This window comes from Brassica napus, chromosome A2 (genome assembly GCF_020379485.1).
Source record: "Brassica napus cultivar Da-Ae chromosome A2, Da-Ae, whole genome shotgun sequence".
NCBI classification, from domain to species: Eukaryota; Viridiplantae; Streptophyta; class Magnoliopsida; order Brassicales; family Brassicaceae; genus Brassica; species Brassica napus.
Genome location: NC_063435.1, coordinates 24,997,374 through 25,013,155, shown reverse-complemented (window position 1 = coordinate 25,013,155; position 15,782 = coordinate 24,997,374). Strand labels below are relative to the sequence as shown.

The 15,782-nt window shown below is 31.9% G+C and overlaps 3 protein-coding genes across 3 annotated transcripts; 1 reads left to right on the top strand and 2 right to left on the bottom strand.

The window, feature by feature from the left end:
* LOC106402246 (B3 domain-containing transcription factor FUS3-like) lies at window positions 1-2,205 on the top strand. The gene is given in 6 exon segments (NM_001316169.1): window positions 1-331; window positions 569-658; window positions 752-852; window positions 1,306-1,352; window positions 1,468-1,544; window positions 1,623-2,205. Coding segments are annotated over 6 exon segments (924 nt in total). The 5' UTR covers window positions 1-82; the 3' UTR covers window positions 1,983-2,205.
* A 4,319-nt stretch (window positions 2,206-6,524) lies between these two features.
* Window positions 6,525-10,315, bottom strand: BNAA02G28270D. The gene is made up of 2 exons (XM_013842954.3): window positions 8,252-10,315; window positions 6,525-7,331 (listed from the first exon to the last, which is right to left on the bottom strand). The coding sequence occupies exons 1-2, from the start codon at window positions 8,789-8,791 to the stop codon at window positions 6,696-6,698; spliced, it is 1,176 nt and encodes a 391-aa protein (XP_013698408.1). The 5' UTR covers window positions 8,792-10,315; the 3' UTR covers window positions 6,525-6,695.
* On the bottom strand, window positions 10,314-12,851 carry LOC106402265 (momilactone A synthase-like). Its single transcript, XM_048744609.1, is given in 4 exon segments — window positions 10,314-10,664; window positions 10,765-11,257; window positions 12,439-12,513; window positions 12,667-12,851. Coding segments are annotated over 4 exon segments (981 nt in total). The 5' UTR covers window positions 12,729-12,851.
* Window positions 12,852-15,782: the final 2,931 nt, after the last annotated feature.

The window sequence follows — 15,782 nt, the reverse complement described above, 5'->3', positions numbered from 1 at the left end:
GCCATCCACCATTTGTTCTTTTTTCCTTCACACACTGTTTCCACACTTCCTTTTTATTAGGCAACCAATTGAGTTAAAGATGATGATGGATGAAGCTCATGATGTGGAAACCAAAGCATCTGCTTTAATAGCAGGTGTCCATCATCGTCCAGGGTTTGGATCCGGGTCTGGCCATGGTCATGGGTTATCGGCGTCTGTGCCTCTTCTGGGTGTTAACTGGAAGAGGAGAAGGATGCCCAGACAGAGACGATCTTCTTCTTCCTTTAACCTTCTCTCTTTTCCTACTTTGCCTCCTTCTTCCTCCCACGTTCCAACTCCTCTTCCCGCACGTGTAAGTCCCTCCTCTCTCTCTTGTTTTTTGAGTTTTATTTTTCTCCTCAATATTATTTATTATTTATTAGTTTTAAGAATAAATTAAACCTTTAATGATTCTCTTTAAATCTGTGTGGATCCAAATGAAAATATTTAATATTTGTGTATATGATCTATGTATATTTCCTTCTGACTGATTCTGGAAAAGATTCAATGTATCATGTATGTTATGATGTAAAAAAAATAATGATGTCAGAAAATAGACACAAGAAGGCTAAGATTTCTCTTCCAAAAGGAACTGAAGAACAGTGACGTCAGTTCCCTCCGCCGAATGATACTCCCCAAGGTACCATCTCTGATTTGTATGATCATGATAGATGATTGAAGATAATGATGATGATGATGATGATGATGATGATGATGATGATGGTTGATCCAGAAAGCTGCGGAGGCTCACTTGCCGGCGTTGGAATCCAAGGAAGGGATACCTATAAAAATGGAAGATTTGGATGGTCTTCACGTTTGGACCTTCAAGTACAGGTATGTACTTATAATTTCATAATTTAATTAATTAGTGCTATGTCATAATGTCATTGTATAATCGAATCAACTAAATTTCATAAGTCACAAATTGGTTTTAGTTTGGATATCTATTGATATACTTGGTAGATCGCTAGTTTGGGTAGTATATTCACTTATCCATGTTTTTTGGTATGAAAAAACAAATGGTTACTTGTGTTTCAAAAAAAAAAATGTTTCAAAAAGAAAACAAACAAATGATTACGTATCCATGTTGCTCCTAATATCTTTAATTTGTTATCTATGCAAGTCTCCATAGTCTCTAACTACTACTATCACTAATTCACTCTATATGAGCTTTCAAAATGTCCCTGTGGTGGCATATATAATATATCATCATTTATTTAAGGACCGACCTTAATAAGATCTTAACAATTTGGATCTTGAGTCTTGGGCTAATGTTGTGATCTTTAGGTACTGGCCAAACAACAATAGCAGAATGTACGTGCTAGAAAACACAGGTACTTACTTTGTAAACCTGAATAATAATTAGATGTATTCTCTTTCTATTTGTATCATGGATCAATGACTAAATCATTGTTAAAATAATCAATTTGAGCTGGGTTTTATTTCCAGGGGACTTTGTGAATGCTCATGGTTTACAGCAAGGTGACTTCATCATGGTCTACCAAAACCTCTACCCTAACAATTACGTACGTAACACGTCACCAAAATCCAAAATCTTTTGTCCTGTAAACTCAAATTTATTTATTTATTTATATTCAATTCAGGTGATACAAGCAAGAAAGGCATCAGAAGAAGAAAACTTAACAAGCTTTGAAGAAGACGACGTTTACACAGACTTAACAAAGATTGAAAACACTGTGGTTAACGATCTTCTCATCCAAGATTATAATCATCATTACAACAGCGACAACGGAAAATGTTCTTATTATTATCCCATCATCGACGACGTCACCGCCACAGCCACTACCGCGTCTTTCGTCTACGACACGACGGCTCTAACCTCCAACGATACACCTCTCGATTTTTTGGGTGGTCTCACGATGAGAACTAATAATTATTACTCCAAGGTTGGATCATTCGAGGGTTTTGGCTCAGTCGAGAATATCTCTCTCGATGACTTCTAGAAAATCGGATCGAGCTATGGGCTCATGATGAATATTCTTGATGGTGATCAACTTTTTCTCTTACAAGATATATATAAAAATGCAGTGAACAAAAAGGTGTTTTATATTACAGTATGAGGAGCATAGCTAGATGGGAGCCGTGGAAGTGTTTTGTACTTGATGAATAATGTAACTATGTCTATGTGTCGCGGCTTTAAGTTATTAATCCATGCCCGATATGAAAAGCAAAACATAATTTTCATTTTGGGAAATTTGTTGTTCTTTTTGTAAAAGCAAACCAATTTCGTTATATATATATATGAACTTGTCTTTTGAAATCGTGTTAAGTCTTAACTATTTATTTAACCATTAACAAATTATTATTTATTAAACTGTTTTGAAAATTTATTTTTTAGTTTACAAGGCTTAATCAAATTTAAATAGTGTTAAGTGTTTACCCATTATCAATCAAAACTCCGTGCAACATCTAAAAGTAATCAAAAGAAAGACTAGGACAAGACAGTGAGGACTGAGGACACATAACAGTAATTTCTTAGCGGTCTACAAGACTGAACAAAATACATTGACCATCGTTGACTCAACTTTTTACATATTTTTCTAGATTTACTTAAGACATCCATCCATATTGGTGTTTCTAAGATTTCAAGCTAGAATCTTTCATTTGAAAAACTTTTATATGAGTTCTTTAAAATTTTGAAAAACTGTTAACTTAAATATTTTTGGTGAGAAATTCTGGTGAGAGATTCACCAATGCAGATAATGCTAAATTTATTGAATCGACCTTTTTTTTTAGAAATATAGAAATATGTCCAACATCTAATTATCTAAATCTCTTTGGAAAATTGTAAAACCGAAAACTATTTTGAAATTTCATAAATTTCATGCAGCTTCTTCTCAACTTCTTATGCTTTTTTTTTTTATCTCACATCACTATCTTGATTATGCACATAATCATCATTGGTATTAGGGGTGGGCGTTCGGGTACCCGTTCGGGTTCGGATCGGGTATTTCGGATTTTCGGGTATTTCGGTATAGAGGTATAGAACCCGTTCGGGTATTTCTGTACTTCGGGTCGGGTTCGGATATTTTTAGTTCGGGTTCGGTTATTTCGGATCGGGTTCGGATATTTAGATTTTGAAAAAAAAAATTTAAAATTTTTAATTCTAAAGTTTCTTGTATTTAAAAATATAAGTTTCACTTAACTAATTTTTTTTTCAAATCACATATCGTCCTAATTGGTATCATGAAGACTAGTGTTTAATTATTTTAAAAAATTTGGTTTATCTAGATAACAGTAATTATATATTGATTTAGGATGTTTAGGATTTAATTCACATTAATTCTTGCTTATTTGATGTTATTCGCTAGAGTAGCCTATATATACCATTTAATCTAGACAGTCTATACTTAGAAATCGTTTGCTAAAATATTTGAATAAATTTTATTAATGCTTTTGAACTTTTAACCAATAAATAATGATTACAATATTTAGCGCATGAGCTAAAACAAAATAAAAATCCAGTTTATTTTGATATCATGGAGTCTCTCTATCCGTGTAGGTTTTGAGCCAAGGTTTATGGATGAATTTATGTGCAGTCAGGGCCGGCTGAAGACCAAGTGCAAGCAATGCACCTGCCCAGGACACATTGCTGGAGGGGACCCATTATTTTTTTAATGTAGGTATAACTTTTTTTTTGTAAACTATAAATATAAATTTTTAGTAAAACAAAATTAATTAATACAAAATTTACAAATTTAACTTTATGGAAACAAAATCTTATTTCTGTTAATCTGTATAATTTTTTACCAAATTATAAATAACTAACAAAATATTATAATCAACATTAAAAGTAGTTACCGTAATGTAAGTTTTTTAAACATGAGTATATTTAATCAAGACGTCTTCTTTCTTCTAAAAAAAACTGTTCATATTTTCAAACTTCTAGTGACGATACAATTTTAAAAGATCTCAAAATCGTTGAGTCTTCAAGGATTCTTGCATCGTTGATTATTTTCTGTAAGTGATTTTTATTGTTTTGTTTACTATCCTGTTTTTTGTTTCTCTCTACACACGCATAGATTATCAATTAATATAAGAGAAGACATGTGCATAAACACAAATCACTGATTTTGTTTTGGTATTGAGCCAAATATTTTTTAGTTTCTAGAACCTAGTGATATTGAAAGTTCTAGATTTTGTTGAAAGTGTGGATTGTTATCCAAATGTTTCAATTGCTATAGAATTCTTTTGATAAAACCTGTGATTGTAGCCTCTGCGTAAAATTGTTGACAAATTATTTAAGATCTTCAATGTCTCAAGTAAAATTGAATGGTTTAGCTATTTTATGCATTACAAAGAATATCTTGGAAAGCATTGATTTTGAAACTCTCATACATGATTTTATATGAGTAAAGCTGGAAAAAATGTTTCTTATGATGATTACATGTCTTTTTAGGACGACTACAATTTTTTTGTTATCTCCTTTTTCACATTTGCGGGAAGATGTTATATTGCGAAGGTTTTGGTAGAAATAAATGATTTCATTCTCAAGAAAACAGAAGCTACAAAAAGAATAAGACTGTTTTCTTTTTATTTTTATTTTTTTAAACATAAACGATTTTATTTTACTTTGTAGCTACAATATCAACATTTGAATTTTATATGTCAAGGGTCACTTTTTTTAATTTTCCTCGGGCCCCTAAAATGTTTGAGCCAGCGCTATGTGCAGTGCGTAGTATATTTGCATCAGTATATGGCTTGCCACCATCATTCTTGGCAGACTTGACTCCAAACTTCTGTTTTTCTTTGATATTTCTATAAATAGCAATCTCTCACAAACTTCTATCTGGTTGCCGTGTATGTTCTTCCAAGTCATGTGTGGTAGCTCCGGCTGTGAAAAGTGAAAAGTACGGTAAAGGACTTACAGTTCTAGTGATTCTAACTCTACTGGTAAAGGGCTTACAGCTGTGAGTACCGCTATCTGGGTTCGAATCCCGACCACTGAGGAATTAACATTTTGGTATCGCCAGGGACAGAAGACCGACATGTGTCAACACGTGATTAGTATGGATCACTTCTGTGGGGCCATGATACCTTTGTATAATTCAAAAAAAAAAACTTTAGTCCTTATTTGCTTAGACATATCACATATGACATAATGAAAGTTAACCGTTATTCTTTAAATTGAATTAGAGAATCTTGAGAATGCAAAATGAAAAAAAGCAAGTCTTTGAGCTCTCTCGGGTTTAAGTGTTGTTGTCGGTTCATATCCGATTTTCAGTTTTCAAGTGCTTGGCTGCATATCTTTACACGTTTTCGTAGTTGCCCGGTCTTTGGCGATGGAGATTATTTTCAGCAGGTTCTGAAGCTTTTTTCGTAAGACTGTTCTCCGATCCTTAAATTTTCTTGGCTTGCGCTTCATTGTCGGTAATGATTGCAAGTCTAGATAAATGTGAGTCTAATATAATTCTTCCATAAACACTTTTGTGTTCTTTACTCTCATCAATTTGTCATGGTATCAGAGCCTGAACAAAACTAAAAACATTAAAAACATCCTTATTCTCGTTTGTCTTGCAAAATCGCAGAACAATCAATTCTCATTCAAAAACTTTTTTATTCACGACTTGAAAAAGAAGATTTTTATTCAATCATAGTCTTGGTGTCTTTGCAAAATCGCAAATCATCAAACTTATTCTCTATTCCTTTGTTTCTCGATTTGAAGCAAGGAAAATTCATTCAACAATTCAAACATTCATTCATCAACTTTCGTATGGCTATTAGCTCACGAAGATTCAGATTTCTTTACGGCAGTCTACCGGCAGCCGATTCACCCTACCGTGAAGATTGCAAAGCAAACAATCATCTCATTGTAGGATGGATAAAACAAACATTCGAACCAAAACTCAGATCATCTATCTCTACTTGCAAAATCGCAAGCTATGGGACATTCATCAAGCCTCCGCAACGATTAGTGCATGAGCTACTTCTACCACCTAATTTGAAGATTGTTCAATCTCATACGTGTTATCACGTATGAGCTTGAGGGAGGGTATTGGGAGATCTAGAAGATTGATCTAATCCAATAGTCAATATTAGGATATACATCAATATATTAGAATAGGAAGTTTATCATTATCTATTATATACTATTCCATATTAGTTTAGGAAATTAGTTTAATTTATTCTCTATATAAACAATGCATCTTGTAATATTATTTTCATGAGAGTCTAATATAATTCTTCCATAAACACTTTTGTGTTCTTTACTCTCATCAATTTGTCAGGGTTAGGTGGTATCTGTTGAGAACACAGAGAGAGTTCCATGAGAAGACATCTGTCTTGGTGACATATCTGTTGAACAAAGTTGTTCGAGTTTTGTCTATCTAATCCATGTGGAGAAGACGAGAAGGAGAACATAGTTTTTCTTTTACTCGGAACATTCGTTCTTTTTCTCAATTAAGATTTTCCTAATCTCATTCTTAATGTTTGCTCGCAACTATAAAAATCAACGAACAAAAAAAAGGAAAAATAACACACAAAGATCAAACTCAATGAATATTTTTTTTCCATAGTTTCAAAACAAACATTACAAAGAAGAGGCCGTGGCATGTCATCAGCATAAGTGCATAACCTTTGTTCTTGAACTTACCACAGATTCATCATTGTATACATATGAAAACTTTTTTTACCAGTAAATAATTTTTTTTTTCAAACTACAACAATCTAAGATGAGCAGTATCATTCATTCGTTTGATCTGCCACCCATTTCTCCAAGAATGCTGCAACACAGTCACGGAAGAGTCCTCCACACACATCTTATGAGTCATTACCGGACTGCACCCGAGGACTCCGGTCAGAAGACACTTTATAGGCAACGAATGCGTGAAAACCCCAACGCAACTCGATACCAAGGAAGAAGAAGAAGAATCACTCATATCAATGTGGTTATGATTAACATCATCCCTTGGGGATACTCCATCCTCAAGCTCGTGATTGGTCATCACCTGAAGCCTGCTTTTGCCTGATTTCTTCCTTGTAAGACTTGGACGATGCTTGTGAAGCAAGTCCCAGTTGGTCGACGTACCATAACGCTCATGTGTTTCACTGTGATCTGACCTGATCTTCTCTGCAAGTCCTGAGACTGTCCCGTTTAGAAACTGAACCATGCGGAACTCCACTTGTCTGAGTGATTCTCCGGAAGGAGCTGAGAAATCAGGCTGACATCTTTCGATCAAGCTCAGAGTTTCAGGATTGTAAATCTCTGATTGATTGCAACCTTCCCAATCTCCTAGACTCATCTCTATAAGTGCGTCTGAGGATTGTACGTGCTCCTCTGGAAAACTCATTTCCTGCAAAAACAAAATGCACTAAAGGCTAAAGTCTGATTCTTTAACCACTTAAAAGCTAATCCCAATCATGTTAAAGATAAAGTAAGCTCCTTTAAGCAAACAACCATGAACAAGACAAGCTCACATCATTACTTTGAAAAAACTAACACAAGGAGATGTAATAAGACTATGAGCCCTGTCGGTTAAGACAGCAACAGCCAAAGTAATTTCTCAGACAAATGTTGATTCCAATCTCAGACAGCAAAAGCCAAGTAATCTCTCTGACAAATGTTGATTTCAATTCAGACAGCAAAAGTCAAGTAATCTCTCTGACCAATGTTGATTCCAATTCAGACAGCAAAAGTCAAGTAATCTTTCAGACCAATGTTGGTTCCAATTTAGACAGTAAAAGTCAAGTAATCTCTCAGACAAATGTTTCGATCAAGCTCAGAGTTTCAGGATTGTAAATCTCTGATTGATTGCAACCTTCCCAATCTCCTAGACTCATCTCTATAAGTGCGTCTGAGGATTGTACGTGCTCCTCTGGAAAACTCATTTCCTGCAAAAACAAAATGCACTAAAGGCTAAAGTCTGATTCTTTAACCACTTAAAAGCTAATCCCAATCATGTTAAAGATAAAGTAAGCTCCTTTAAGCAAACAACCATGAACAAGACAAGCTCACATCATTACTTTGAAAAAACTAACACAAGGAGATGTAATAAGACTATGAGCCCTGTCGGTTAAGACAGCAACAGCCAAAGTAATTTCTCAGACAAATGTTGATTCCAATCTCAGACAGCAAAAACCAAAGTAATCTCTAGGACAAATGTTGATTCCAATTCAGACAGTAAAAGTCAAGTAATTTTTTCAGACCAATGTTGGTTCCAATCTCAGACAACCTATAGATCTTGTCCGAACATGAGAGACTTTTAAGATTTACCTGGCAAACCGAAACAGCCATGGATCTAGCTCGATCCAAAGGCGAGGAGTAAACCGAAGTAAACCGAACACCCTGTGATTTAAAGAACACAGCAAGAGCCCTAGCTTGGCGTTCACCATTAGCGGTGAGGGCAGCGACGTGGCATCTCCCTCCGACAAGATCAGGCCTAAGATTGAGATCGCACTCACCGTGGCTGATGAGATAAACCTCGGTAACAGCACGATCTTCGTCTCCGGAGGCGAGTCGGGAGAAGATAGGAGGAGGAGAAGGAGCGAGGACGTTGTAAGGATCCCAGACTTTGATGGAAGGGCCGATCCGTGGAGTTCCGAGAGATGATAGCTGTGGAGAGAGCGGCGAGGCTGAAGCGTGGCAAGGTAGCATCTCTGGCTCTTGCTCGAGAACTCTCTTCACTAGGAGGTTGTCTAGCTCTCTTGGATTCGATCTGCTGTTATCGTCTTCTTGTTCTTCTTCTTCACCATCTGTTTGTTCCTCTTCTTCTTCTTCATCGTCTCCCACTTGTGTAGATTGTTGCGCTCCCATCTTTTTTGTCAAAGAGTTGGCGATTTGCAAGAAGTGAAGCTGTTTTCTTGTTTTAGCTTAAACCGATCACATCACTTGTCTTGTCTCTACAACTACTTTCAGATCTAGCAGCCGGAGCAAGTACTGTCCGCGTAGGCGTAAGACAGCGTGTAAAATTTTGGACTCGGCCCAATGCATACAGAACTCTTAACCGGGTAGGCGAAGGGTGTTGAATTCGGGTTTGGTTTGGTTTGGTTAGACGTTTTTTTGGATTTGATTTGTTCTTTATACGGTAGTTTTTTTATAAATTAATAATGGTAGAAAAATGATAATATATATTAGTTTATAAAATTATTAGTTTAAATATTTACTTTTTAGATTTATGTTTTAAACTATACTTTATTAAAAAGGATGAAAAGAATATTTTATTTTAAAATTTCATATTTTAGTTGATTTATAGATTTGAATTTTATCTATTTATAATAATAGATTATTTGATATATTTGAGTATGTTGAATACGTACGGTATAATACAAATATATTTTTATAATAATTCAATAAAGTACCACCAAAATATTGAAATGAAAAAAGAGATGAAATTCATTCCAGAAAAATAAACAAAGAAATGCATTGGATATGTTTGTATAAAACTATACATATATAGTAATTGTTAATTTATGTTTTAATAAGATCATATATTTAGCTAATACTTTTTTTGATATTATTATTTAATTATTTTATCGAATTATATCATTTTTACATCGATCCAACTTAAAACAGTTTTTTATTAAATATATATGGATTGTAAGAACCGATCCGAATATGATGCAAATTTTAAATATCTTACTAAACTCTTAGAACAAAACTTGGCTTCTATATTCAAAAAATTAAACTTACACCAAAATTTACAGATATACAAAATATATTTTGGTTACAAAAAAAAAAATACAAAATATATTTAAAATTAAATATTTACCTGGAATATTAATGTGTATATATATTTTTATACTAATATTTATTATTCAATATTTAAACTTTTATTTATAAAATTAACTATTATGTATTTTAAATAATTCAAAAATCAGTTGTTTTAAGCATTCTGAATATTTTGCTTATTTTCAAAAGATTGGGATACAGTTAGATATAAAAAAAATGAAAGCACGCAATTATTTTTATTTTGAAACAAATATCCCAACCGTCTTGACTGAACCAATTTTTTAAAAAAAATATCCAGATCAATATCAAAATCTATAAACCAAAATACATGATACCGAAAATATCCAATCCGAATCTGATCGTGACGCCCCGCTCACCCATGGTTTACTTTAGTTTTTTAGTTTTTACTTTTAGTATTTACCAAAGTAGGGTTTACTCGGTTTGTGATTTGTAAATCACGGTTCTTTTACTTGGTTATCCAAATTGCAATAAGCTGAATCTCGATTTCGGAAAATCCAACTTAACCATTATTGTCTTATTAGTTATTAGCTTCTTCCTTGTTATTCATAGCTTTTGTGTTCCTTATTCATAGTTGCAAAACAAACAATCATGAATCAGAAGGAAAAGGAAAAGGAAAACCAGCGATTTTGAAAGCAGTCATGCCGCCATCAACGACTAAGTTATGCCCTGTAACATATTTACCGTCGTCGGATGCCAAATACAGAGCAGCTTTAGCCACGTCAGCTTCTTCGCACTCTGCTCCTTTTAACTCACTCATCCCTTTTACTGTTTCCCGGAGCTTTTCCTCCGTCGCCGTGGGGAACACTTTCCGGAGGTAACGGAGAACGAGCGGCGTCGCCACCGTACCCGGTGAGATACAGTTGATACGCACGCCGTGTTCGCAGAGCTCGCTCGCCGCCGATTTCACCATCCCGGGGATTGTGAATTTGGAGTGGGTCTAAACCTAGGTAGAGTGGATAAATGCTACGCTCGAAATAATCCAAAGCTTTAATTATAGCGTAGTGAATAAATGCTACGATTAATAGGTTTAGACCCACTCTACCTATAGTGAATAAATGCTACGCTCGAAATAATCCAAAGCTTTAATTAATATCAATACCTGCTACGCTTGAAGTGCATAAAATACATCCCGATCCAGCGGGAATCATAACTTTGGCGGCGTGTTTAATGCCGGAGACAACGCCAATAACGTTAATCCTCATCACATTCTCGAACTCCTTCATATCAAGCTCCGATATGCTCGCCGGAATCATAGGCCCGACAATCCCGGCATTGTTATACATCACGTCAAGCTTTCCATGCCGCTCCACCGTCGTTTCAACGGCTCTGGCTATATCCGCCTCCACCGTGACGTCGCAGACCATAAACTCAGCCGCCACCCCTAGCTCCTTAGCGGCTTTAAAACCGCTCTCCTCATCTGAATCGACGATCACGACTCGAGCACCGTGTCGGATAAACTCGCCCGCCGTGGCTTTTCCAAGCCCGCTTGCACCGCCGGTTATGAGAGCTACTTTGCCTTCTAGCTTCTTGCTGCATAAACATGCATATATTTGCATCTTTTCTTAGATTCAAGAAAATGGAAAAAAAAAACAATCTATCGAGCTAAGAACATCTCCAAAAAACATCTCCAAAAGACACTCTATTATAACTTTAGTGGGTGATTGGTAGTTGCTGTCCACAGCCCTATTTATTTTTACAGCACTAAATTCATAGCAATCAAACTTTAAATTTTTTTCTGAAACCACAACTCTTGAAATAACATACAATTGTTCAAATACTCTGCAGAGCCAAATATTCAAAACAAATTTTTAGTGCTTTTCATAAAATTCTACATCAATAAAATCTAAAACCACAACAAACGGTCTACAGATTTTTTTCTACAGCAAAAATTTTAAAGCTACAGCCATTACCAATCGGATGAAATTTTTTGCTCTACAAAAATAAACTTCAAATTGAAGTCACATATTTTATTTGTATTTTGGTCTCTACAATTACACATCACATTTATAATTCTTAAATATTTTTTCATTTATCGTATTAATCTTTAAAAATTTAATATCTCATAAAAAATTATTTTTTTTCATAAACTTAAGTTTTACACATAAAATTAAATAAAAATTTAAAATAAGATTTAAAATATTTATTTTCCTCTTTTACTTTCTTGTTCAGATCTAATGTATTTACAAGTTTAAGATCACATGATTTCAATATTTAGTTTTTGATCTACAAATTAAAAATATAAAGATACACTAGTTGATCATATAAGCTTTAAGAAAATAGTTTTATGGAATAATATAGTATTTTTCTTGAAGTTTAATATTAATTATGTTATTTCTATTTTTATTTTAATATAACATTTTATTAGTTAATCCTATTGTAATATTTTTATATATGTACTTAGTTATTTATAAAACTTTTATAAATTTAAATTAATTATGACAAATATAAGAACCATAAGATAAAATACAAATAATTTTTAAGTTAAATTTAAAGTTTTGTTTTTGAAAAAAAACACTTTTAAGCTTCAAATACAGAGTTTTAGAAACTTCATAATATAGTAATTAGTAATTACCATCAATTGATGAAGACCCATTGAGTTAACTCTTTGCTAATTTTATGCTCTTTTCGATGTGAAATTTAAAAATTATAGATTGATTTTGTCCGAAGAAAATCCATGAATGAGAAACAGATATATATAAGAATGAACTTGCCTCGTACAAGTACAACCTCTACCACCACCTGTGGAGTAAGCGGCTGATGCTGTGGCTGGTGGCCGTTTAATGGTTCTGACAAAAGAAAGAAACTAAAAGTTAAGCTGTTTTTTAAATCTTCTAAAAAGCTGATGTAATTAAAATGTTTGAAACAACTTAGTAATTATTAAGTTTACAAAAGAAAAAACTTAGTAATTGTAACTGAGAGATGATAGCAGTTCTAGTTACCTCGCGATGGATCTGATCAGTAAGGCCGCCATGGATGACTGCTTCTTTTGAGATCCTAACATATTAATATATGAGTTTCTAGTTTTGGTATTTGACTCGATGACAGAATTGCGGTCCTCGGATACAAGTGGCCATAAACAAAACTAAAATTGGAGGTCCACATTTATTAGAAGAAATACAAAAAAATTAAAAATGGTGAAGGAAATAGGAAAGAAACAAATAAAAGTTTATATAAAATTAAAATTTATATTAAATGCAGGTCCAACAATATTACGTGTTTTGTCATTATTGTTTTTTTTATATACACTATCTTCTTTCCTATAAATACTTCAAAATTTTAATTATATAATATATGAGGACTTTTAATTAAAATAATTTAGTTATAATGGTTAACTATTAATATGTTTTTAAAGAAATTAATAAATGAAATACTTTTTGCTGTGGTATTTTAGAAAAATAAGTGTATTAAATATGAGTGTATATTAATAATTTCATGAAAATATATTAGCTTTTATATATAAGTATTTTGTAATCTTATGTATTAATCTTTAGTGCTTCAAATACTTTGTAATAATAGGGGATTACGTTTTACATTGTGGAAATATATACATATGAATATATGATAGTAGTATCTCATTTAACTCATCATTACCTTTTGAAAACTGAAATCAAATTTGTTTTTTGATTTTATTTTATTTTGAGATTTTTTTTCTTTGCTTTGAATCTCTAACAGTACATAAACCAAATGAATATTATTTAAAAATATAATCAGATATATAAGAGATCTAATTATATATACTTCAATATTAGTGCAATTGATGCTTTATAATATAGAACAAAGAGTATATATAAAGCATACTTCGCATATTTTTGACAAAATATTTCTGAAAAAAAAACATGCATAAATTATTTAAAATAAACCCATATCCTCGAAAGTGATGTCTCGTAATCAAGAGAAAAAATTTATGAAGTATACTTTGTTTATACTATTTAGCGGACCATTTTTTACAAAGACTTAATTTTATCTCATGTACATATATGATAATTTTATTTTTCATATGCACCAAGAAAAGAACTCTACACAAATTCATTAATTATTTAACTTATGTGGTCTTTGAAAGCCTGAAATTACATGAAATACACCTTATTTTGGAAGGTTGTAGTAACAAAAATAATGTTTGATTTTTAATTTTCCACTTGACAATACAATAATTATATTAATAATTCATATTCCTATATGTTTTTATTATGTTGGTTTATGTATATTTTATTATGTATAGAAATATATAACTTCGATTCAAAACTACACAAAGCTACTCATGTAAGTCTCACGTCACTTGTTATTTGTTATACAGTATACACGATTAAAATGTGTTTTTACATTGTGAATCTTTTGATGTTCCAACGTGAACTCGAGAAATTGTTGTTGCACTATATATAATTTATACAAAAACTAGAAGTATCCCAAACTAAATCAAAACGAACCACCTAAAATCGTACATACTTGTCCTCCTTCTACAACGAAATCGTTGTCCTTCTTTAGAAAGAAAAACCGTTGTCCTTTTGTGAAATAGTAATATTGGATCCACAACTACCCGTTTTTTTATAGCAACACATTCTGTTGTTTATGGACTGTGGTTGCCTTTCTCCATTGTTACAGGACGGTTCAACCGAAGCATCTTTCAAGACTAACACACCTTGGCTAAATTCACAATAAGGCCGCCATGGATGACTGCTTCTTTTGAGATCCTTAACATATTGTATATGAGTTTCTAGTTTTGGTATTTGACTCGATGACAGAATTGCGGTCCTTGGATACAAGTGGCCATAAACAAAACTAAAATTGGAGGTCCACATTTATTGGAAGAAATACAAAAAAATTAAAAATGGTGAAGGAAATAGGAAAGAAACAAGTAAAAGTTTGTATAAAATTAAAATTTATATTAAATGCAGGTCCACGTGTTTTGTCATTATTGTTTTTTCATATACACTATCTTCTTTCCTATAAACACTTCAAAATTTTAATTATATAATATACGAGGAATTTTTAATTAAAATAATTTAGTTATAATGATTAACTATTAATATGTTTTTAAAGAAATTAATAAATGAAATACTTTTTGCTGTGGTACTTTAGAAAAATAAATGTAATAAATATGAGTATATTAATAATTTCATGAAAATATATTAGCTTATATATATATATATAAGTATTTTGTAATCTGCTGTATTAATCTTTAGTGCTTCAAAATACTTTGTAATAATAGGGTACTAGTTGATGTTCTGCACCTTGTCCGGATTAATATATCTATACATCTAACAATTTTTAATTCAATTTTTTTAAATAAAATAATAATAATTAAATTAAATATAAATTTAAATTATTATATATCATAAAATTTCAATATTTATATTGGTAATCAATTTATTAAATTGTATTATTTTGTTTCATATTTTTATTTATGTGATGTAGATTTTGGATCAAAATCTTTTTTATAGTAATAACTAAATTATGAAATTTTGCATATGAAATTAACACATATTGTATTTGGACTGAAAAGAAATTATGTGGTACTATAAGGATTATAACAAAATCACAAATATAAAACATTAACAAATAACAATAGTTTAGGAGTGTTCAATCAGGTAAAATCAAACCAATCCAAACTGAAATAGAGAAAATAGTCTAGATTTGGAAGTACCGATCAGGATGTTATGTTTAGAAAACATCAGTATATGAATATGGTTCAATATTAAGGGATCAAACCGAATAAACAAAAGAAACCGATTAATTCAGATATATTAGTATACTTATATATAAATCTTATAATAATACGTATTGATCAATATTTTCAGTAAAAATCATAGAAATTGGCTATAATATTAGTCATTGAAATTATAAAATGAGAAAAAGTAATGATGATATTATCGGTAGATATTGTTAATATCTAATTATTAATTCCTAAATATCATGATAATTATATACTAAAATATATTTTTTTTAAAATATTAGTATATATATATATATATATATTGGTAAAATATGTTAATGTTTATTAATTATTTTAAATATCATGATAAATATATAGATATCAAAATAAATAAATTAAATAATA